Source organism: Lycorma delicatula, chromosome 10 (assembly GCF_047948215.1).
Source record: "Lycorma delicatula isolate Av1 chromosome 10, ASM4794821v1, whole genome shotgun sequence".
In the NCBI taxonomy this organism is placed as follows: Eukaryota; Metazoa; Arthropoda; class Insecta; order Hemiptera; family Fulgoridae; genus Lycorma; species Lycorma delicatula.
In genome coordinates, this window is record NC_134464.1 from 24,369,698 (window position 1) to 24,395,106 (window position 25,409).

Below are 25,409 nucleotides of genomic sequence, written 5' to 3' on the forward strand. Positions count from 1 at the left end.
AAATAGAAAATGCAGTTAAATTTATTGAATGTCATTTTATTGTATGTAATGATTTTAACTGTTAAAGTACTGATAACAGGATTAGAAAATTAATAAAAAAATTTGATTTTGAAAAACAATTTTTATGTAACAATATTCTCTTTTGTCATTACTATACAAAAGTGTGAAATTATTAAAACTAAATTATTATTTTCAGGTTCTTTCTTGGAAATCCAACATGTAGTGCTTTTTATGACAGCTACTACTGTTAGAACATTTTTTAATTAAGTAAAATGTTAAAAAGTAGTTAAAATACATGATCATGCTTTACTTTTTTAAGTAATTTTAATGATTTTTAATTATTTTATTAAAAAATGTCCAAACAACAATGATGGCAAGCAATCAAAATTTTTGATAGATTTTCAAGAAAAATCTTATTATTTTGAACTAGAAATATTTTACTTTTATCTTAAATTGAGCGTGATTTACCTCGGTACTCAAAGAATCAGTTAAATTAAAAAATATTACTGTACTTCTATGGTAAATTTATAATTACAGTATTTATATATAATTACATCTTAGCTGTACTTAACAACTGGATTTCTTCTGTACATTGATATTGATGATGAAGTATGTCATTTTCTTACAGCTAGGTGAAGCAGGCAGTAAGAATTTGGCTCCTGTTGCTGATGGTTTTATTTTCCATTGTCATGGTGGTGGCTTTGTTGCTCAGAGTTCTCGCTCACATGAAACATATCTTTGCCAGTGGGTTAAATCTATTGATGTTCCTTTATTATCTGTTGATTACTCACTGGCACCTGAAGCTCCATTCCCTAGAGCTTTGGAAGATACATTTTATGCTTACTGTTGGGCATTGAATCATTTAAATATATTGGGAACAACCGGAAGACGTATCGTTGCAGCTGGTAATGTACTTTTGGTTTTCAAATTCAAATTTTACACTTATTCCATTTTATTATATGATCAGTTCAAGAGTTATTCTATTTTATTTATTTTCATTTTTAAGTTAGCCACAGGATAAAGCCCAAAACTATGAATAAGTATGATATAAATTTTCATTTAAAGGTAAAAATAAAAATAAAAATTAATAATAGTAATAGGAATGAAGTAATAATAAAAATGTATGGCTATGTATGTTTATTTTTTACTTATTATTTGCTGTTTAATTAACACTTGGTATTGTGTGTATAAAATATATTGATGCTTTTTCAGTCTCCAAAACTACATATTAATCTGAATAGTCTGTTCATTACTGATTTTCTAAACAAGACAGTAATTTTGATATGTAATGTATTCCTACTGTTATATCTTTATTTAAGTTTTTAAGAACTAGTCAATCTCTGATCTCAAAACAGTCTCCTGTGTTACCAATTTCTCTTTTTTCCCCTATTCAGTGATAAATTTTCATCTTTATGTATTCCAGCTTCTTACTGCTCTTTCTTCTCTTCTAACAATGATTTTCCATCTAAACCTGTGTCAAATATATTTTGCTTCATTCCCCTAAGTAGCCTCTGATTTTTCCATTTGCATCTACCTTTTAATTAATCATTTTTTATCTCCAAAAACAAAACTTCCAAGTCCAACATTGCTGAGTCTAAAGAAAAAACAGAAGCTGAGAAAGTAATACTGTAAAAATTGCTAGAGAAAACAATGCTGTTTGTATTTTTTGATGCTAAAGATAACTTTCATCATACATTTTTGCTGGGAAATTGTACTAGTAATGGTAAATTTTATTAAGAAGTGACTAACTGCTTGAATTCATTGCATTAGCTTGAGTTTGCTGAAAATTGACACTGGTTTCTTCTACCTTACAATTTATCAGTGCATTTTTCAATTGTTTCTATGTTTTTCAAAAACAAAGGAATTCCTGTGTTACCCCATGCAAACTAATGAGTTGATTTAGTATCTACCAACTTTTTGATTTTTGTTTTTATTTCATAAAATAAAAATGACAATGAAAGGGACGATATTTTGAGGTGGAGTCTGGTGTCTGGAGATGAAGTGAACAGACTGGTATTATAAAAGAAAAATTTGGTGCATTTTAAAGCCACTGTAAACAACTAACAGAGGCAGTCAGGAACTATATTGAATGAAGGTTATAAGTAGGGATTTTTGAATTTTCTGTATGTTTTTCAGTGACCTCAGTTTTTTGATTAATTGTTACACTATATGTAATACATCTGATAACTTCCATACCTCTTGGTCCCACCCATGTGTATCTCTTCTTTAACAATTTTGAAAAAGGGTGTTTAGTATCATTAGTTTTTACTTAGTACAAAATTCCGAAAATGTAGTTCCTCTTTTATTTCTCTTATGAAGTTTGTCACCTAGTTATTTTCCTGTCTTGTCCTACTACTATGACATTCCAGACCTTCCATTATTATCAAATTGTTATTTCATTTTAAATATTTCATTAATACATCTATTTTTTATATATATCCTTTCTATTTCTTCATTTATTTGCTTTCAAGAATAATTCCTTTATCTACCTTCTCTACCGATACCTAACCTGTATAGAAGTTCCTACATAAAAGCACATGGCTGTACTGTAGTTCCTACAGTACACTGTAGGAAACTGTAGTTTCCTAATAATAATAGTAATGATGATACATTGAGGTACTGTATGAGGCATTAATATTTTGAATGTATTTTGTTATAAATTTGGATATTATATATTTGTAAACAATTTTTATATATATATTTTACAATTTTCTATAATAATAACGATACTAAAAATAATTGTTATAGGTGATTCAGCTGGTGGTAATCTAATACTAGGATTAACTATAAAATGTATAACAGAAGGTATTCGTCCACCTGATGGCTTATTTTTAGCTTATGTGCCTGTTATTGTATCAATTATACCATCACCTGCAAGACTATTATGTCTTATGGATCCACTTTTACCACTTGGATTTCTCACTGGGTGTCTTAGAGGTATTTAAAACAAATCTATGATTCAGAAATTTATATTAATGTCAATTCTACATTCTGAAGTGCAGTAAATTTAATTGTAACTAATGTTTCTATAATTTGTATTGCATTTTTTTGGAATTCAGGAGCTACTATAATAAATATGTCTAAGGGAGTTTTGTGAACACTGTCAGTGGATTAGAGGAAATGTAGAGGAATCCACACCCTCACCAAGTATAGTGATAAAGATTTTTTCCTTGAACCCTAAAAATGTATTTCTTAGATTTGCAAAATTTTTATTATATATGTATACATTTCTCTCACAGGAGTTTCATCACAGAGATTGGTGTGGAAAGTTGTGTCAAGATCACTGTTTTATCTTATGTAGAAAGTTATATAAATTGAAAAAAATACCTTTCATGCAAAAATAAGGCTGTTTGCCACGTTTAAACTTCTTTAACTGCACCTTCATTTCATGTAAAATTGTGATTGCAAATTTCTTTTTGAGAGAATGTTAATTTTACAGTTTAGTCTTGGCATTTGTTTTAAGAATTACAGGTGTGGAAACTAATTTGGGTCCTACAAATGATATTACATCAAACAGTTAATGGCAAATCATGCAAGACTTTGACCAATTTTAAATAAAAAGTATGAATTTGAGAAAAATGAAAATAAGTTTTTATTCTAAAACTTATTGCCCGAAGAATTCTCTCAAACAAAAAATGTTGTTTTATTATTGTTTAAAAGAAGAAGTGAATATGTTGTTTTATTATTGTTTAAAAGAAGAAGTGAATAAAGATCATGTCAAGATCAAGCGTGATTTCTGAGATTACAAGTGGCAACGATAAAAATAAATCTTATCAAATTTGATGAGGAAGGGACTCATAAAAATCACCTTTTCTGTGAATTTCAGAAAGAATGTAGGGGAAAATGTAGAATTATATTTCTTCAACTCATATTAACAGATATTAGGTATGTAACTCATAGTAACAGATATTAGGGATGATAAGGTGGTTTTAAAAGTATGATTATCTGTTTGTGGGTGATAAATATTTTCAGCTCAAAGAAATTAATAATGGAAGAAGTTGGAAACAATAGCACCTGTCCAATGAATGTGTGCGAGAAGATATTATTGAAATCAGCTCTAACAATAAGGATAGTAATGAGATATTTGAAGAAAATATTTGCAAAACTGACTGTGATCAAAGATTGGAAAATAGTGAAAAGACTATTGAAATAGTGAAATTTTCAGGAGAGAAGTGAGCTTCTGTAGGTATTGTGGTTTCTGTTGATAGTCCTCAGGTAGTTGATATCAGAAATTTGGTTTCTGAAGTGGTGACAACTGTGAATGAAAGTGCTGTAGAGGTGATTGAAAATGTTTCTAAATGACACTGTGCAACTGTTAGGGAGGAGGAAAGGTATAAAAAAAGTGGCTTAGAGAAGGTACTGATACGTGAAGCAAGCTAAAAGAATAATATTTACTAAGACATAACAGACAATTTGTCAGGTGCAGGAAGTGTGAGAGAAGGTAATCAGGAGGTCAGAAGTATGTCAATGCAGTACTAAGAAAGTTTGCATAGAAGAATTGAAGTCCAACTTCAATAATGAGTTAATTAATTATTAGAAATTAATGTTTACAAGGATATTATTTAAATATTTTATGTCAATAAGTATAATTTTTAATATAATTTAAATATTTTATGGAGTGTAAATTGTTGCTGGCTGGCTGTTGTTTATTGTATGGATAATGAACAAAAAATAAGGCTAATAAATCATTCCTTTGAATTTGTATTAGAGATGTGGGCATGTGAAAGGAGAGCATTTTTTGTTTATAGAGAGATGGTTAAAATAAATTCAAAAGATTAGCCAAATAGTGGTTTGTTGCTACTCATAAGGAACATGTTAAATATGAATTATTAGAAAGTAATAACTTGTAATTAATAACAAAAACAAGCTGTATAAGCAGGTTATTTAGAATCTGATAATTTAAACATTTTTTGAAGAAGTATAATTACATTTTATTTAGAATAAATATTTACTGTTGTTTGTAATTATTTCTTGTACTTAGGAAATAATTATTTGTTGAGGTTTTTCAGCAATTAAAAATCTTGAAAATTAACATTCCTAATGTTGAATACTGATGTCTTAGTTATAAACAATTTGATTGGCTTTCCTACACTACCAAGTCTCTTCAGCTTTCAGATTTTATTTTTTGTTTCAACATATTACTGCAATCCATTTTTATGTTGAAGCTTGAATGCCAATTAGTAAGGTTAATTCTCTTAATTTTATGAATACAGTGTGCAATAATTTATTCTGAAACAACTGTATCATACATTTCTACTAAGAATAGTAATAAAATGGAAACATGGTTTCTGAAAATTTTATATACAAAAGAAGTATATAAGTTGTTATCAGCTTCAGCATATAATTTTAAGGTATGTTTATATACTGAAGTGTGTTATTCTAATCTTCATGTTGTTTAAAATAGTAATTGATATTAAATTTGTTTCAGCATATGCATGTACACCTGAAGCTTATGAAACAGCTGTCAAAGGATTTGAAGAGAAATTAAGGCACCAGTCAAGTAAACAGCATCATAGTTCAGATGGTAACATTAAACCTATGTCAAGTGGCAGATACAATTCAGTTGACGTAGAGGTTGATTTGTTGGAAAACTTAACAACTAGCACAGACTGTGGTAATGGATGTAAATGTGACATTAGCAATTATTGTTATTAATTTAACAATCTTTATTTTAATGCAATCGAGTAATTGAAGCGATGAGGTGTATATAAGCTCCTAAGATTTATTATAAAAAGTTAGTTCATGATAACAAGTTCTGCTATAACACAAGTTCCTGATATTGGCAATACTCCAATTTCTTCCAGTTCATTTCTGTTTTCTTTGGTGCTAATTTTTTTTGTATTTTCTCTCATTACTCTTGATTTTATTTTCCTACTTTCATCCTGTAAGTTGATGATTTTTCGAATCTATATGAAAAGGCCAATTTGAATCAAATTGGCCTTTTCAAAATGATTTTTATAGAAGAGGTTTCACTTCTCATATGTTGTTTAATTGGTCTATATTGCTAAAATTACTTCTGTAATGTATCTTTTTTCATAAATCTATATTTATATTCAGGTAATAGTGTATCATTTTAAGTAACAATTTGTTTGGTTAATTCTCATTGTTCTATTTTTTCCCTCTCTTAGTGTTTTTTTAGCAGAATCCCTCATAGATGCTTGTGATATTACTTATTTTAAGTAGTACTATTATTTGACCAGAATGTATGCTAAGTAGCTGCAGTGATATGATGTTCAATTCACAGAAAGTTTTTTATTTACAATTGTTACCATTGATTTGGGAATTAAAAAAAATCACCAAAGACAGTTGTTTATTACTATAAAATAAAATGCTGCAGATTTTTGAAGTAGGATTTATATTTTTTTGCTAACTACAATGAAGTTTGTTGTAGAATAGAAGAATAAATTAACTGATGAGTTGTATGTTCTTCAAATGAATTCTGTAATACCAAAATAAGGCATCGTGTTGTTGAAGCAGCTGAAGAATCATTCTGTGATAGTTATTCATTGATTATTACAATGATCTGTATATCTGAATTCATATTGTTTTATTTTTATCTACAGTGATTATCAACTGACAATAGTCTACTTATAGAGGAATCAAACCATTTATTTCTATGTGTGTGTAACATGCTCTATGCTCTAATGCTCTAATGTAATGCGCTAACATGCTCTAATGTAATGAATGTAATAAAATTTATATTGGTAAAAATAATAGATCACTTAAAAAAAGATTTGAAGACTATTATAATGCTTGCAGAAACAGAAAAAAAGCTGTATCTAATGTGGCCATCCATTTGTTGTAATATAAGTATTTCTGATTGTAAAAATAATTAAAAAATTTTAGAGGTTTGTAATAATAATAAAAAAAATGAATATACTTGAAAAATATTATATTTATAAATTTAAACAAAAGTATGAAATAATGAATCACCAGATTGCAGTTAAGAATTATGTTTTAATTAAAGACTTAATAAATTGTAGCAGTTGACAAAAATGATGTTAACAAACAAAGGAAAATATGACATTGTGTAAATTTACATCACTCCATTGATGGCAGTGGAGTTGTGTATTCATCATAACAAATTTTTGGGGTTATAAATAGTGATTATTTAAGTTTTTTTAGATTTTTAATAACAATTGATTGATATAATTATAGAATTATATACCAACTGATGATGCGGGATCCTGCGAAAGTTGATTATTAGTGCTAATTTTTTAAGTTTACTTATTTGTTACTGTATTTTGGTGGTTAAATTTCAGTTAATTAGCACAGCGATCAGTATATATGTTATTTGAATTATAAAAATTACTGTGAAATTCAGTTGTTTTCAATTATTAGTTAGAGTAGGTCATTACATTTACTATTAAAAGAGGTTTAGATTGCTTGCATCTCGGTATCAGAATGTTTTTTTAGTAAAACCAGTATAAGTTTTAAAGTGCTTGAGTTATTACATGTATAATTCGTTTGTTAATTTGCTTAAAAAGTGATCAGTTAATAAATCATTTTCATGACTTTGTTTTTCTATTGATTTCAGTTAAATTAAAAGATAATGTACCATCTAACAACCTTAATAGTAACGACTATAATAATGAATCAAATTTTGTTGCTGGATTCTTAGATAAATATGTTAATGATAACAATAGCAAAGAGTTAGATGACTCGAATTGTGCAGATAAAATGCAAATTGTTCCTGACGATCACATTCTTTTAGACAGAGTGCCTGAAACAAAAGTAGAGTTTCAAGCCCCGCCATCAGAGGAACAGCAAGATAATGGTAACTGTAATGTGAATCGTAAAGGCTCATCATCAAGATTAAGTAATTTAGCTGCTGCTATCGGTAATACTTTTACATCATTTACAAACAGCGGAAGTGGAAATAGTGGCAATCCTCTTGTAAATGGTAAAAGTAGTTCGGCTTCAAGTAATGGGTGAGTTGGTTTAGATGTTGATCTATTTGTTTTATTATGGATTTAATGATAATAAAATCTTCTGTAATTAAAAGTTACAAAATCATAAAATTATCAGTTTTAAATATTATCAACTGGATGCAGACATTTAAGAAGTAAGAACACTTACAAATTTGAGCATTATTGAAGTATCACTTTATCTTTGAAAAAAGAAATTGCTAAGTAGCAGAATGTAAGTCTTATCTGAAATAAAACCTTCTTCGACCATGATGTTGGGGTCTGTTGATCTTGACAATCAGGCGAGATTTGACCAGAGAAAGATGTTTTATTTCAAATGTTATACTTATATTTAATTACTTAGCAATTTATTTTTACAATTAACAGTTAGTATAACAGTTGTACAGTTATAACAGTAGTATAACAATTAACAGTTGTACAGTTAGTATACTCGTATGCTGCTGAAGATGAAATGCTACTTCAAAATTGCTGCAGTAGATAAATGTGTTTACATTTCTTATCTCTTTATCTGGTGAATAACATCTAAAATTAATAATACAATTTTTATATAAATGCAAAAAAGTTTAAAAAATTAATCATACATAAATTTAATAATCTTGTTTTTATGATTGTTATTTTCAATGGGATTTTTAATTATATGGACTTTTTACAATATCCTTTTAATGTTGTTTTTTGACCTTTTAATATTTATTCAGTTCAAAACATTTAGTATTGTTTCTTTTGTTGTTTTATATACTGTAAATTGTTCATTACTCATTATGATTCATGAAGGACAATAGATTATGAGACAGATCATTTGTGATCAAAAGGAAAACATTATTCTCTTTATTACTTTCTTTTTTTCTGTTCTTTTTTATGTTATAAAAATCAGTCTTCAGTTTAGTTACTCATCAAATGAAAATCACCCTTTGTACTATCTAAATTATACACTGTACCACACTTTTATATTATTCAGTGACAGTGTTATATAGAATTTTTAGTTATTTTATTCTAAAGTTAATTTTTACATTCATAATTAACATTAAATGCATCATATATCTCTATAATAGCCATCCATTATCTATATATGAAAATTTTTAATACAAATTTGGGTCTGTTTATAGAAGTTAAACCCTCTCTTCTTTTAATCCTCAAAGGTTTTCCCCATATATGGCATTGTTTACTTTATTGTTTGTTCATTTTAAAAGAATTGTTCCACTTTTAATTGTTCTATTGCTAAACCCGTTTTTTATCCATCCTCTTTCTTATGCAATAACAAATTGCTCCTAGGTCACTAGTTTTTGATGTCAAAAATAGAGTCGCAGTCATAAATTGCATGATTCATTTACATTTAGAAGTTAGATTTTGATAACAATTTGAAGTTTATTTAAGTGGTTTCATCGACTTGATGTCAAGGTAAGAGCCTTACTTTATTTAAAAAATCAAACTACAGTAAACATTTTAATTTACAGTTATTTTACGATTAACTTTTCACCAGTTTGATTTACAAATTTTCAAAGTTTTGCTGCCACTGCCACTGATATATGCAATCTAAAAATGTGGTAATGTAATAATCAGATGTAACAATAATTTTAATTATATTTTAATAATAAAAAGTGCATGCTGAAAAAGACCATTAAAAAATATAAAAAACCACTAAAATACTCTTTAACTTTTTTTATAATTAATGATGTGCTAGAAAACAGATTTATTTATTTTTTTGGGAGATCCTTTTTTTACTTTTCAATTTTATATAAAAATGTAAGTATTAATATTATGTATAAATAAACAGGATAAGTTACACTGTTTACCCTTCTTTGAAGGAAAAATGTTCTGCTATTTTCAGTACACAAACAACAAATCAATCTACAGCTAAGTAATGCTAAAAAAAATAATTATATTTAGAGATTTAAAAAAAATAAAATTATTGCTTAATTAAGTATTTTGTTTCACTGGAATTTTAAGAAAAATAAAGTGTTTTTACTAAGACCAGCAAGAATAATTGACTAACCAGAGTAAAGTAATAAATTAAATTATCTGTTTTGTTTACAGTGATCTAATATCTCCTGCCTCAACAGTTAATAGCAATGAAGATTTTGAAGAAGTTATGTTACCTTGTCCTTTGGAAATGTTAAAGTTTGAAGTTCCAAACAATCCATTATTGTCTCCATATTATGCTGATGACGAAATATTAAAGAAATTTCCTCCTATTTCTTTTATGGTAATCCTATACTTATATTAATTTAAAAAAAAACTAATGTTTACCAATATTATTGCCTTTTATCCGACTTCAAAAAAGGAGTTTATCAATTTGACAATTTTTTTTTAATGTGTGTTATGCAATATCTCTGTTGTTACTAAACCAATTTTGATAATTTTTTTTTAATCGGAAGAGTATACTTTTGGAATGGTCCCCCATAAATTTTAACCAAATCCCATGATAATCTCAAGAAAAAACAAAAAAACTGATTCTTTAATATATATGTTACGCAATATCTCCAGTGGTTAGTAAACCTATTTTAATAATTTTTTTTTAATCAAAATAGTATACTCTTGGAATGATCCCCTATAAATTTTAACTAAATCCAATAATAATCTTAGGAAAAATATAAAAAACTAAACGGTTCGACACCCAGTAGCCGCTGACCACACATACAGTACAAAGAAGTAGGTTTCAGAAAATAATTTATAAAAAATAAAAATAAAAGCCAACTTCAAAAAACAATAGTACTAAAATGTTACAAATAATTATATTTGTTTTAACTAAAGTTTAAGTATTTACAACAAATAACTGTTTTTGAAGTCGGTGCCAGTCAACACAAGTTAAACATAAAGTTAGTACCTCAACTAACTGCTAGGGCTAAATTTAAAATGGGATCTCAAGAGCATATAAGGGAGAGTATCTCATGATCATACCACATCTTGAGAGTTCACTAAGGCATATATACTTTGTAACAAATGTACTTAAAGTACATTTAATGCATCTATAAAGTATTTTTATGTCGTATTTTATATGTTGCATTTTATTCTTATATTATATTTTTGTACATCTCATTTTACTGTAGTAAAACTTCTATTATCAATTTTACATTTTTGCAGTAGATTTGTATTATTTATATAGATCATAGGTTTTTTTTATTTAACTTATGTTGGCTGGCACAGATTCCAAAAATAGTTATTCGTTGTAAATACTTTTACTTTAGTTTTGAATTACGACTGGTAATTTTGAGTTGAAATTGCTAGTTACAATTGAATCAATCTGAGGAGAAAGGAACTAAGTCAAAATTTACATTTTTTTTTTTTATAATGGTATTTAGTTATAAAAAGCTTCATCAAAGCGTTATCCCAAGCTTCATCAAACTGAGGAGAAAGGAATCATGTCTGTTTTGTAGTTAGGTTAGAAATCCCTTGTCCCAAGTCAGTGACTTGGAACTTTCCATTCTCCCCAGTACAATAATTTTGTACATTTATGTCAGCAAGACACTCTACCACTGTGAGCAGTAGTTAAACTATACTGTCAGATGCAGCTGTGTATTTTCTTTATGAGTATTTCAGAGATTATAGTGAATGTTTTCACAATATTTATCATAGTACTTTTATTCGGTTTATTAATTTTATTAAATCTTTTACTACTCTGTAGAAGTGCACCATTTTCATTTCTTACTTTACAAATTGCAAAAATGGAAAGTTAAAAAAAAACAGAAAACTTCAAACATAAACATTCGAACATAAAGGAAGCAATTTTCCATGGTTTAGAAGTATAAGAGTTTGTTACACTGGTAAATCGGTTAGTGCTAAAGTTACTGAAAAGAGTGTAATTGTCATAATAAATGTTTCTTAAAAATTAATGTTGATTCACATTTATTTTAACTGAATTTTTAAATCTAAGTAGCAAAGATTCACAAGATCTACATTTACAGAGAATGATAGAAGCTATGGAAGTTAAACAAAGACGACCCAGAAAAGGAGAAGATGATAAGAAAAAAACTGCTTCTTTTAAATATTTTGTGGTTTATAATAATGAAAAGCAAAGATAAATGTTTGCCAAAAAGCATTTATCAGTTTGTATGTCATACCAGAGAAACGTGTTTATAGACTTACTAAACTACTGTTAGTTGGTAAAACCTTCAAAAATTTTAGGAAAGAATCCATCTGAAAATAAAATTTCTGAAGATATTTTGAAAATTATTGATGATTTCATCCATAGTTTTCCTACAAAAAAGTCACATTACACTGGCAAAGAAATAGCGTATGTAGATTCATGTTTAAATATATTACAAATGGATGAATTATTTGTGAAAAAATGTTCTAACCTAAACATTAAATATGACTTTTATAGGAAATACTTCACTGAAAACTTTAATTTTCAATTTGGCCAACCACAAGTTGATGTGTGTAGCAAATTTGAGGAACTAAAGTCTAAAATAAAAAGTTCAATTCCATGTGAAAGTGCTAAAAGATCAGCTGAAGTTGAACTTATGATTCACAAGAAATGATCAAATAAGTTTTACAATGCGATAACTGAAGCAAAACAGAAATTTGCCACAAATGATACTGTTGAAATATTGTGTTATGCTTCTTCCTACATTACCTGTCCAAGAATTTTTTTTATATGTGCCATTTGTAGGTAAATATATTTTGTATTCATGATGTTAAGACTGACTGTTGTGCGATATACCTTTACCATGAAGGTCAAGCAAATAAGGTGGTAATGAGGTAGCCTCTTTCTTATATGATTATGTTAATAGTAGTTTGCCAACAGACGTTACTGAGTTGTGCCTGTTTGCTGACTCTTGATCTGGTCAGAACAGGAATCATACGTTACTTAGATTTTGTGCTGGTCTGGCAGCATCAGAGAGATTTCACAAAATAGATTATAATTTTCCTGAGCATGGTCATTCATATCTTCCCTGTGACAGGCAGGGATTTTGGTGTTTTTAAAAATAAAATTCAAAGATCTGATCAAATTTATGTTCAAAAGATTATGTCAAAATTATACGCAATGTAAAGAAAAATGTTGAAGTTAAAGTTGTGGAAACTTCAGATATTCTAGATTTTGACTGTTGGTGGCCACAATATTTTTAAAAAACCATCCATTCTTTAGAAACTCTCTCAATTGATACGCCACGGCAACAGAAGCAAAGTTTAATATCTACTTGTTTCAAACATTTTGAATTCTCTTCTGAAAACAAAGGAGTCTTGGGCACACTTATATTGAAAGTTCTATGAAACATACATTCATTGTTGAAAAGCCTACACTTTTAAACTTCTCTATGCGAGCAAGTCCTGCTTGTCTGTACAATCTTGTTCCAATTAATGGGAATAAGCTTCAAGATATTAGAAACTTAATAGTGTATGTGTAACATAAAAAAAAGGCTGTTAAATTTTTTGAAAAAATCTAAACAATAGAACGTTAGTAAAAAATTTTTCTTATTCTTAATTATTATTGCATTCTTGTATACTAATGTAACTTTTTAGTAATATTCATTTAATTTAAATGAGAAATAAAGTTTATTTGCAAGCATTATACCAAATTGTTTTATTTTTATCATCAAAATGAAGAGAAAAAACTAAGTCAGAATTAAAAAAAAATTTAATGAATTCAAATCAAAAGTAAAAAAAGGTGCTGCCTTAAATAATGTTAATAGAACATATAAAGAACGCTACTTTTTTTGTGGTATTTTATCTTACAAATTTATAGCAGTAGAACGTTTTTCATCTTCCTGAAAAATAGCAAAAACTAAGTTCCTTTCTCCTCAGGCTGATTCAGTACTTGTGTTAAAGGCTTTAATCTTAAAATTTTCAAAATATTAGCTTCTTGATCACAGAACTATGTTAAAATAAGAATGTTAGAATGTAAAAGATTAAAATTATTTTTGTGTATATTTATTTTGGAATTTGAGAATTAATTTTTAGCTTATTTTCAGTATTAAAAAATATAGTAAGTAAAATACTTTTACTTACTTATTAAATGTTATTTTATAACATTTAATTAAGAAAGTATTTTAAAAACATGCTGAATTTCTTAATATGGTCCTGATTACAGTAAATTTGCTAGCTTAGTATGCAATTAAAAATTTCAGTTTATGGCAAATCCCCTGTCTGCAGCCAGTCAGATCTCATAGGAAGAGCTGGAACAGAAACTTTGAGTTAAATTTAACTTCGCTTAGAAAAGTTATAGATGTTAAATCAGACATTTGTGCTAAGCTGTTGTTCTACCACTGCCATTCCAGTCACGGTGTGATTGAAGTAATAGGTAACCTCACAGCGGATGTGTGATAGTCCGCCGTTTTATTGAAAAGTAAATTTTTGTTTATATTTTCTTGCAATTTTGATGTTAGATGGTGGTCAAGCATATCCAGAAAACTGCAGAATACACTCAGTTTATATACTGAGAAGTTATAAAAACCAGCATTAATCACTCGTCATAGATTCAACCTATCTGTCTTCTCATTCTATTTATAATGTATATCAAGAAGAACATTTTTCCTTGTTCATTATTCAGAGTCCAAATTTAGAGGGAAGAAATCATGATTAAAATATGAATTTTCAATGACATTCTGTAACTTAAATTTTTGTAATTCACTAAGACTTTCTCTGTTAACAGATAATTATTTTCATTTTTTGTTTCCTAAAAACCTTGAACAATTTCTTTGAACCTCTTCATTAAATTAAGTTCTAGTATATTATAGACATGCTAACAGATTTGTAGGGTTTCTTTTAATACTAAAATTATATTAATACATGTAAAATTATATTGAGCACAATTTGAAGTAGTGATAACTTGATAATGTGTGTGTGTGTTAGAGAACTCATTCCAAAAATTATAATGATCAAGGTAATTAAAACAAATCATTCATAAAATTATATTTCTCCAAAAATATTACACCATGCAAAAAATTGATTTTCAGAATTATGTAATTACTAAATATCTAATTTTTAATACCTTATTACATGAGGGTATAAACTTTAATGTTCAGTATTTTAAAACTTTTTCAGTCTTATTTAATTTTCTATTGAAATTGTTAAACTTTTAATATTGAAGAAATTTCTGATTAATATTTAATTTTTGTTAATCAGATACGATTAACAGAAATTTTGACTATTAATTGACTATTCTCATTATATTATTTATAATTAATTATATATTAATGTAATTACAATAATTTAGTATTTTAAAATTATATTTATATAGCATAATTATTAATTACTAAAAATCATATCTAAATAAATGATATTATTCACTTCGATAAATTTATAAATATATAATTATTATTAAAAATAGATTTCAAAGATTAAAAAAGACATCTCTCAATTGATGAGTTCTACTTTATTACTTAATTAAGAGTATTATTATTATTTTTTTTTTTTTTTAAGAAATGTGTGTGTGTATGTTCATACTTTAATAAGCAGCCAATTTAGAATTTGAAAGTATGTTTTATTTCAAACTACATTATCTGATAAGTTGAGTTTTTTAAAACTGAAACAGGAATTAATCTTTTATATTGATTGATTACCTTATTTTTACAGACATTGCATATGGATCCTTGTTTAGATGATTGTGTTGAATTTGCTAAAAAATTAAAACGTCTTGACAATAAAGTTACAATTGACATCTTAGAAGGATTGCCTCATGGATTTCTTAATTTTTCATTAGTAAGTGCAATTATTTATTTATTGATTATTTTCATTATTTCATAACATTTAAATACACTGTTAAATATCTATTTTGATTAATTAAAGCTCTGATCTAATAGCTATGAATGCATTAGGAATGTGGCAGAATGAACTAGTACAATACAGATGGTATTGTACTAGTTCGATTTTTTCAACCCCTAGTATTGTACTAGGGATTGAAAAAATTGGGTTTTGAACATAAAAAGAATCATATCTCTTAATAGGCACAATATCAAATTGGTTTAAAGTTATCGTTAGTCCTCTAAACATTACCTAAAACTTTTGTCAGTAACAATTTTTAATATAACCAACTTTTACAGGTTGGAGGTGAAATCTACCTCCAACTTCCAGCGTGCCGAAAGAGATTTTTTTTCTGTTTAGCTTCTGGAACCACCGTAAGGTATTACTTCTGAGGATGATATGTATGAATGTAAATGAAGTGTAGTGTTGTACAGTCTCAGGTCGACCATTCCTGAGATGTGTGGTTAATTGAAACCCAACCACCAAAGAACACCGGTATCCACGATCTGATATTTAAATCTGTATAAAAATATCTGCATTTACTAGGATTGAAGTCTTAGAACTCTTGAGTTTCAAATCAGCTGACTTGTGATGACAAGTTAACCACTAGACCACCCCGGTGGGCTAGACCCTTATCTCAGTGATCCTAATTTATTTCTTAGATTAACAGAATTTTATACAGAAGTCATTTTGAAATGATAATTAGACCCAAAAAGCTGTCACCAAGTGGCTGATAAAATTAATGACTGATTTCAATAATGATAAAACAGAAAAACTACACACAGTATGGTGCTTAAATCTAATTTCTGAGTATGTAGAAAACTAAAGAATGTTATGTTTTAAGTGTGGAATAAATATTTTTATTTTTCTCATTATCAATCACTGAATTTAATAAATTACTTAAGTAATTGCTGTCTTTAATTGCATTTTCTGAATAGCAGCATTGAAAAGTCATATCATAAAACATTATCTATGTTTTTGAAGGTATAAATATTTTCCAACAAATATCTTATGATGAATTCTTGTTCATACTGTTTGATATTGTTGACTTAGATATCTACTGTGTTTATGGTTTATGAAAACTTATATTTACATGCATTTTGTATTGCTATCACATTTTTCTGTTATTTATTTTTACATTCTGTGGTATCATTTTTTTCATATTAATTTACTTTTTTGAAATAAAACTTAATTAGTTTGAATGGGTGATCAACTAGAATGATACATTTCTTTTATATTTTTAATAATCTCTGTTTGCTTTGCTTTTGTATGAAATATCTAAATATTATGTTTTTTTTTATATGGCAGTATCATCTTAATGTACTGTTTAGTAATGTTATTATTGTAAAAATTGTGATTAAGAACTTCAGGTGTTATATATTTATCTTTGCCTAAGCACTGAAGATATATGTATAATTTTATATTTTCCACAGAAAGCGGTGCATAATTTGTTGTTTAACATTATATATTACTGATTTTACTATGACTGATAAATATTAAATATCTGAGGTGTAGATAACACTAATGAGATTTACTTTCTTTGAGAGTGGTGTATATACCCATCTCTATGTGTACAGACTAGAGCTATCATTGTAGGGCTGATTTCAGCAGATTGGAATCCTTATATATGCAAAAGTGTATTTAGGTTGGTGATAAGAAATCCCCTTCATTCATAACTCTTAAGCTTGGGACAGGACATTTGGTATTCTTCAAAATCTATCACATTTTTAGGAGTGATTTTGCCTTGTGTCAGATCATTTATAATCATTAAAGCAGTTATACCAACTTACATACATACATATTTTCCAACACATTTAATAGTAGGTTATTTTGATTCTGCTTATAAATTATATAAAAAACTAAGTTTTTCTTTTAAAAAAAATATATATATATAATCTACATAATCTGTGTACTGCAATTATAAAAAACCCATGTTTATAAATACTTTGTTAATCTAGAGTATATTTTTTGTTGGGAAAAGAACATAATACATTGATAAATTTGTTTTCTTATAAATTAAATGTTATTTTATGAGTATATTGGTACATAATATCTGCAGATTTATTAAGTTCTTAAACGGAATAAACAAAGAAAGATTTTAAAATCCTGTCTTCTCCCATAGGGTTATTTTAAATCAGTACAAGTCACTTCTATGGTTGTGAATAAAATATTAGAAGGCAATTTTCAAATATTTGGTACTAAAATTAATTTTAAAGGATTTACAAGAGATTGTGTAATTAGCACCTGATGTTTTCAGTTCATACTAAAGCCAAATGCATGTAAAAGTTCCATCTTTAGGCTTGAAGAATATATGTGTCATTTGGTTGAAGTGTAAACAACGCATTTTTTTAGCACATTAAATATGTTGAGTTTTGTACCAACGAAACGCAATTTGTAGGAACCTTTACTTCTTTTTTTCGACTTGAAAAAATCGACAGCTGAAAGTCTTCGTTTGCTGTCCAAAGCTTATGGCTATTATGTTCCGTCAATTTCAACTTGTGAGTACTGGTTTAGATGAATCAAAAGTGGAGATTTTGATTTAGAAGACAAGGAGCAACCCGGCCAATTTGCCTTCAATCCTTCATCTTCCAAAAATGTTGAAGACAAGGATTGGAGGCATTGTTAGATGAAGATCAATGTCACATACTTAAAGAATTGGTAGAAGCATTAAATATGACTGAAATAGCTATCTCTTAACCTTTGAAGTCAATGGAAATGGTTCAAAAGCATATGAATTGAAGCCAAAGGACATTGAAAAGCGTTTTCTCATGTGTGAATTGCTGCCTCAACAGCAAAGAAGTAAGGGTTTTTGCATCATATCATCACTGGTGCTGAAAAATTGATACATGATAATCCCAGCGCAAAAAGTCATGGTGTAAGTCTGACTAACCATCAACATCAACAGCAAACCCAGATAACCATTGTTTGAAGGAATTGCTCTGTATTTGGTGGGATCACAAGGTTTGGTCTATTATGAGCTGCTAAAATCTGGTAAAACCATTAATGGGAACCATTACCAACAACAATTAGTGCAATTAAACCAAGAATTAAAAGAGAAACTGGACCTGACAAAATTATTTTCCAACATGACAATTCTTGATTACGTGTCGCTAGACTGGTCAAGGAAACACTAGAGCTACTCAGATGGGATGTTCTACCCCACCATATTCACAAGATATTGCTTCTTCCGATTTCCATTTGTTTCGATCCATGCAGAACCACTTATCTGACCAGTACTTCAGTTCTGTTGAAGATATCAAAAACTTGGCTCAGATCATGGATAGCCTCAAAAGAGGAGTCATTTTTTTCAATGAGGAATCCTCCATCTTTTCCCAAAAGATGGGAAATATTTATAGCTAACAGTGAACAATTATTTATCCTTTAAATAACATGTTTCAATAATTCTGTTTCAAAATAAATGTTCATTTTTACAACAAAAAAAATCTTGTGTGTGTATGATTCAACGTGATCCACCCAAGTACAGACAATAAAATAAAATAAAATGATACCTTATTTTTTTCATATGATTTCTACAGAAGTATTTTCATGGTAACCTGCATCTTCAGTTGACGGTAATTTTTTGTAAAATACTTTGAATAAAATTACATATTAAACGAAATAATTTAATTACATGTTAAAGATTACTATAGTATTGGCTGGCCATATACATGTAGTATGTTTTTTTTACTTTATTTTATTTTTAATTGACATCATTTATTTTTATATGTAATTCTAATTGTAATACTTTTAACATCTAATTTTTATTTTTACGTTTAATATGTAATTTTATACTAAGTATTTTACAAAAAAAATATCTACAACTGAAGGTGCGGGTTACCATGAAAGTACTTTTGTAGAAATCAAATGAAAAAATAAGGTGAATGTCATTTTATTTTATTTTTTGTACTTTGGTGGATCAGATTGAATCATATATTTGAATTATTATTAGTACAGAGGTGAAATGGGTCTTGAAAGGATCAATTTTAGAAAAAAAATTATTATATTTTTATATATATATATACTAATTTTAAATTTATTACAGATTTTTCTTTACTTTGTGGATGTATTTTAATATATTTTAAACTCTGATATAGGTTGGAAATCAAATAATTATTAATAATAAAATAATTCTTCAACAGTGATTCTAGAATACATTTATAATTGTGTTTTTATTAAAAAAAAACTTCTAAGTTGTTAATTTCCTATGTTTATATATAGTTCCCATTATTAAAAGCAAAATAAACTATAATTTCAAGATAGTGTATTTATTTATCTCAACAGGTTTTTAACTCTTCACACAATTTAGTACTATCATTACACAATAATGTATAATTAATACAACTATAACGTTAAATTAATAATAATTATATATAACCAGAGTAGTTTATATATGTCATCATGGGCTAAATCCGTGAGATTTCTGTACAGTTGTTGTTTTATGAAGAACATTAATATGTCTGTTTCAATTTTTTCTCAGTAGATGTTAAAAAGTCTCTTAATTCTAATCATTGGAACATTACTTAAAAATATCTATTTTATTTAAAGTATATAATTTTACTCATGAAAATTAAGTTTAATATTAATCATCATAAACATTAGTATACTTTTCTGTAAATGAAATTTTGAACGATTTTTCTGTAAATGTAGCAGTATAAATAGAAGACAAACAATAAAACTGTTTAATATATGAAACCAACAAATGAAGTAACCTTTCATAAATGTAAAAACTTATTAGGAATATTATTAAGTAAATATACTTTTGTTTCATTTCAGTTGAGTAAAGAGGCATATGAAGCATCTAAAAAATGTATAGAAAGAATTAAAACTCTTCTAGGTATTCTTCCACCAATTACTGTTAATAATGATGGAGACGTGGAAAAAGGAGAAGATGTTATTAACAATTCAGAAAATAGTGACATTAATTCTCCTTCTCCTATGATAAAAACTATAGCTGAAAACACTAATGTATTCACATTTTAGTGTATGGTCATGTGATATGTAATCTGAATGTAAATGGAACGGCTTATTTTTTATATTCGTATAAAATTATTATTGTTACCGTGTCAATAATGTGATATAACTTTATTATTAATTATATTGTCATTTATTTGATCGTTATGAAGTTTTCATAATGAATCCTTCTATTTATATATTTAATGTAAAACAATTTGTTAGTTTAACTTTTTAGTAATTATTGGCTTGCACTTAGGTATGCGATACAATTAATATTTGTTTATACATTCTAGACAACTGTAACTGTAAAAATATATTATAAACTTATTATACATCATTGTTCTTTATGTTATTAATAAAATACATTTATACGCGTCTATTATCATTGTTATTGCTTTCTTATAATTTGTGTTTTAAACTGTATATCATTATTATGTTATATAACTATTACTATTATTTTCAATAATAAAAATTTACTGATTTTATAATCTTTTTGCATATGTATGAGCACTTTTATAGTGATCACTACTTCATCAGATATATTATTTAAGAAAGTTTTTTTTATATTAAATATTAAAATAGTAAAGAAGATTGTTTCATCTTGCAGGTCAATTAATTTTATTTCTATACCATTTGATTTATCGACCTAGAAGATGAAACAACCTTATTTTAATATTTAATGCTTTTTTTGTTTAAATAACATCTGATGAAGTAGTGATCACTACAAAAGTGCTCATGTAGGTACAAAAAAAAATTAAAAAGCAATTAGTATTTATAATTTTTATTTGATAATAATTCATTATTATACTGCTGTGATGTTTAATTGCAAATTCATAAATTGCTATGTTATTTGGTGGATGGAAGAGTTGAGGTTACCACAACAGTGAATTATGTCTGTAGGAATGGGATTGGCAGAATCCCATTAGAAATAGTTATAATTAATAATCTTACTGCCATATTTAGCAAATGTTCACTCATATGACTCAATTCCTTAAAAAAAGAAGATTAATACAAAATAAATAAAAAAATTTATAACTTGTATTGTTCCTTTTGTATTTAATTATTGAGAAGTTCTCATTTCTGTTCCTTTTGTCAGGATCCAAAAATATGGTTATAATTATTATTTTTTTTTAGTAATTTCATCAGTTTTATTGTGGTAGTTACTGTGAACAAAAATTATTATCTATAAAATACCCATATATTATATTTTAGTCTACAATAAAACCTCATTCATTCCTGATTTCTTTTAACATCAAAAGTCTCTTTCCCTATAAAGGATTTCCCAATTTTCCACATAAATAAATAAATTTATTTAATTTTTTTATTTTAAATAAATATATAGTTTTTAAAAAATTGCCACAAAAATCACAAGATTCATCTTCAACTGGATTACATAAGGCATATGCACAGTAATTAAAAAAAAAAATTTTTTTGTTTTTTTTAGCTTCTTTCCAATAATCCGTCAATAAAAAAAAAACATGTAGCAACTTGATAAAATAAATATGTTTTTTGTTTTCAACTATGTATTTTAATAACGCTGTTATGAAATGTACTTTCATAATTTTAATTAATATTATGGAGAATGAGTTGAAAGATAAAGAATAATTTCCATTAGTATTGTTGGCAATCCTGACCATCAGTTAGAAAAGAATACAGTCACATTAGCAGATAATACACCTTGTATTAATCAGTAGAGCTGATTCACTGTTGATTACTGTGAAGTAATCACATGTGTATTTAACAATATTTCTAGAAATATTGTAAACAGTTTATTTTTATTTGCATCTGTAACTGAAAAATGGTGTACACTGACCTAAGTCAAGATACTGAACTCTTATCTTTGTTACTAATCACTGTTTTAAAAGCAAGTTAAGAAAATAGAAAACCAAGAAGCAGAAGCTCACTAACTCACATGTGACATTATTATTTTGGTAAAAAAAAGGATATAGTCCAGAGTCACCTTACTGGATGGTCAGGCCATTTGCCTGGATGGAAGAGATAGAAATGTGGGAGATGAAAATAAAAGTACAGAAAAATAAATTTAGTTATAACAAAGAGTAGATGAAATGGAAAGGCAAGTTTTATGTATAAAAATGTCAAAATACCTAAATTTTGAACTTCTTAAAGAGAGTGATCTGTAGGATCACCCACCGTAAACGGAATTTGGAAATTAGTAGAAGAGTTCAAATTACAAAACTATAACAAAAGATCATTGATGACTGTTAAAAGAGAAGAAAAGAGAAGAGGTGACTAAGATGTTGAGAAGTCTTTAAGAAACTTGATAGGAAAGATACAAAGGGATCAAGAAAAATAGTATTACTTGTGAAAGTTTAAAAACTTTGGTTAATGCAGAGGATGAGGATGGATTACCGGATTAGTGGTTTATTGCTATCTAGCTACCTATAATTTTCTAGTTTGCTATGGTATCCTGTCTGCTGATCTATTACCTATTCCAATACTACTTAAAATAGAACTCTTTATCTACGTGCTTACACTTTCTAAACTATGACAAGTAATGCTACTACAAAAAATCCTAGAATATATAGAGTTCTGCCAACAACAGAAATTTAACAGAGGAAGATAAGATTGAGTTTTACAGGAAATGCTAAGCAGAAGATTAGTGAAAGGAATCTTTAATTTAAACATAATAGGAGGTCGAAATAGTTGTGTGATCTGTTTTATTCATATTCCGCAATGAAATTAAACTGGAGTGTAATTTTGTTTGAATGTGAAAGAAAAATTGTATTTCCTTCTACTGGCATAGTAATGCCAGTATAACATTTTACCAGTATTTCTTTTCTTGTGGTTATAATGTTTCAAATACATTATACCATATTAGATTTTTTTTTTTGTACAATAAATTTAAATTTAGTTGCAAAAATGCTGGGACTTTATGAACTGGTCCCACTGCAATCCATGTCATCATAACCCCCATTTGAGAGTAACATGACATGGACCAGGCTTTTCCACGTACACATCGTTTTTCTGAACTTTTTTATGTTCAGTCATATTTAAAATATTATATTATTTATAACTGTCATAAAAATTGTGTGACCAAATTTTCTGATATGCTAGTGAAGTTGCTAGTGTGGGTGATTGCTCTCCTGATACTGCATTTAAATATCCGAAAAGAAATCAATTTATTAACCTCAAGAATATACAATTTATAGAATGTGTACGAGGGTTATTTTTCTTTCAAGGTCCGATCGGTCGCGAAATAAAAACCCATGCAAAAATCGAATGAACCTTTGCGCATATGTGTTGTGCAGCGTCTCTAGTATGGCCTTCAATCATCCCGCGTCACTTCGTTTAGTTCTGAACACGCAGCTAGCACATTAACATGTCTACAACAATAGCATCTCCCGCCAAGTGTGAAGTGCATGCGGTAAATTCTTCAGGCTGAGGGGTGTAATGCAGCTGAAATTGATCGACAAATAAGTAATGTGTATGGTGAAACTTAAATGAGTGACAGCAAAGTGCGACAATGGAACTTTAAAGCAGGATGTACAGATGTTCATTGATGCAGGCGGTAAGGGAAGGAAGCGAGTGTCAACCGATGATCTTGTTGAGCGAGTGGATGAGGCAATTCAAGAAAATTGTCGGTTCACAATTTCTGTATTGAGTGATTCGTTTCCTGAAATTTCAAGGTCAGCTCTCTACACCATTGTGAGTGAGAGGCTTCAGTACCGCAAACTGTATGCGAGATGGGTTCCCAAGATGCTGTCCGATTATCACAAAACAATGAGAATGGACGCTTCCCTAACGTTTCTCCAGCGCTACCACAATGAAGGAGAAGATTTTTTTAACAAAATTGTCACAGGGGACGAGACATGGGTCCATTTCGAAACTGAAGAAACAAAAGAACAATCCAAACAGTGGATGCATTCTCATTCTCCCAGTAAGGTTCTCATTCTCATAAAGTTCAAGAAAACCTTCTCCAACAGAAAGTGTATGACTACTGTGTTCTGGGACCGGGATGGAGTTCTCTTGGTGGAATTCATAGAATGTGGCACGACCATCACTGCAGCCTCATACTGCGTGACTCTTCAACGTCTACAAAGGGCAATTCAGAATAAGCGGAGAGGAATGTTGTCATCAGGTACTGTCTTTCTCCATGACAATGCTCAGCCGCACACTGCAGCTGTTACAAAGAAGCTCCTGCAGCGTTTTCATTGGGAAGTGTTTGATCACCCACCATACAGCCCGGACTTGGCTCCATCCGAGTTTCACCTCTTTGCTCACATGAAACGCTGGCTAGGAGGACAACATTTTGGCACAGCCATCGAGCTGCAGACCTGCGTAGAAACATGGCTGAAAACACAGGTGGCTCCGTTCTATGACGAAGATATTGGAAAGTTGGTACCACGCTACGACAAATGTCTAAATTGGAGTGGCAACTATGTAGAGAAATAGTGTAACTATGTAAGTACTTGTTACAAGTAAAAAATTTTTTATTTTCACTGTAGTTTTAATTTCGTGACCTATCGGACCTTGAAAAAAAAATAACCCTTGTATATGTAATTATTACTTATAAATAAACTTAATTGATTCTATATTGTCCTATAAAATGTCAATGTTATAACCAAAACATTTAAAAACATCAGCTCTTTGAAAAAGCATATCCTTTGGTAGTTCATTTCAGAAAAATCAAATAAAATTAACTTTTATAAAAAAAAAAATAAACCAACTTCAATAAACCACAGGGGACTAAAAAAAATGATAATACTTTTTCATTTCATTAAAAGTGTCAGCTTTTTTAAAGTTAACACCAATATAAGGTTCATAGATTGTTACTAGCTTCCAAATAAAAGGTTTTAAGAAATGAAAAAGTATTTTTTTAGTGTATATAAA

The 25,409-nt window shown here is 28.1% G+C and overlaps 1 protein-coding gene across 3 annotated transcripts in view; it reads left to right on the plus strand.

Moving 5' to 3' along the window:
• Positions 1 to 20,935, plus strand: part of Hsl (hormone-sensitive lipase) — a 98,508-nt gene extending 77,573 nt beyond the window's left edge. For 2 of the 3 annotated variants that reach the window (XM_075376533.1, XM_075376535.1), the window contains 7 exons: positions 629 to 905; positions 2,749 to 2,937; positions 5,429 to 5,623; positions 7,538 to 7,931; positions 9,960 to 10,128; positions 15,438 to 15,563; positions 20,379 to 20,935. In XM_075376533.1, coding sequence (XP_075232648.1) covers positions 629 to 905; positions 2,749 to 2,937; positions 5,429 to 5,623; positions 7,538 to 7,931; positions 9,960 to 10,128; positions 15,438 to 15,563; positions 20,379 to 20,585 — 1,557 coding nt within the window. In that variant the 3' untranslated portion in view covers positions 20,586 to 20,935. The remainder of the gene's footprint in view (positions 1 to 628; positions 906 to 2,748; positions 2,938 to 5,428; positions 5,624 to 7,537; positions 7,932 to 9,959; positions 10,129 to 15,437; positions 15,564 to 20,378) is intronic. The other variant, XM_075376534.1, reaches the window with a different exon arrangement.
• The last annotated feature ends 4,474 nt before the right edge of the window (positions 20,936 to 25,409 follow it).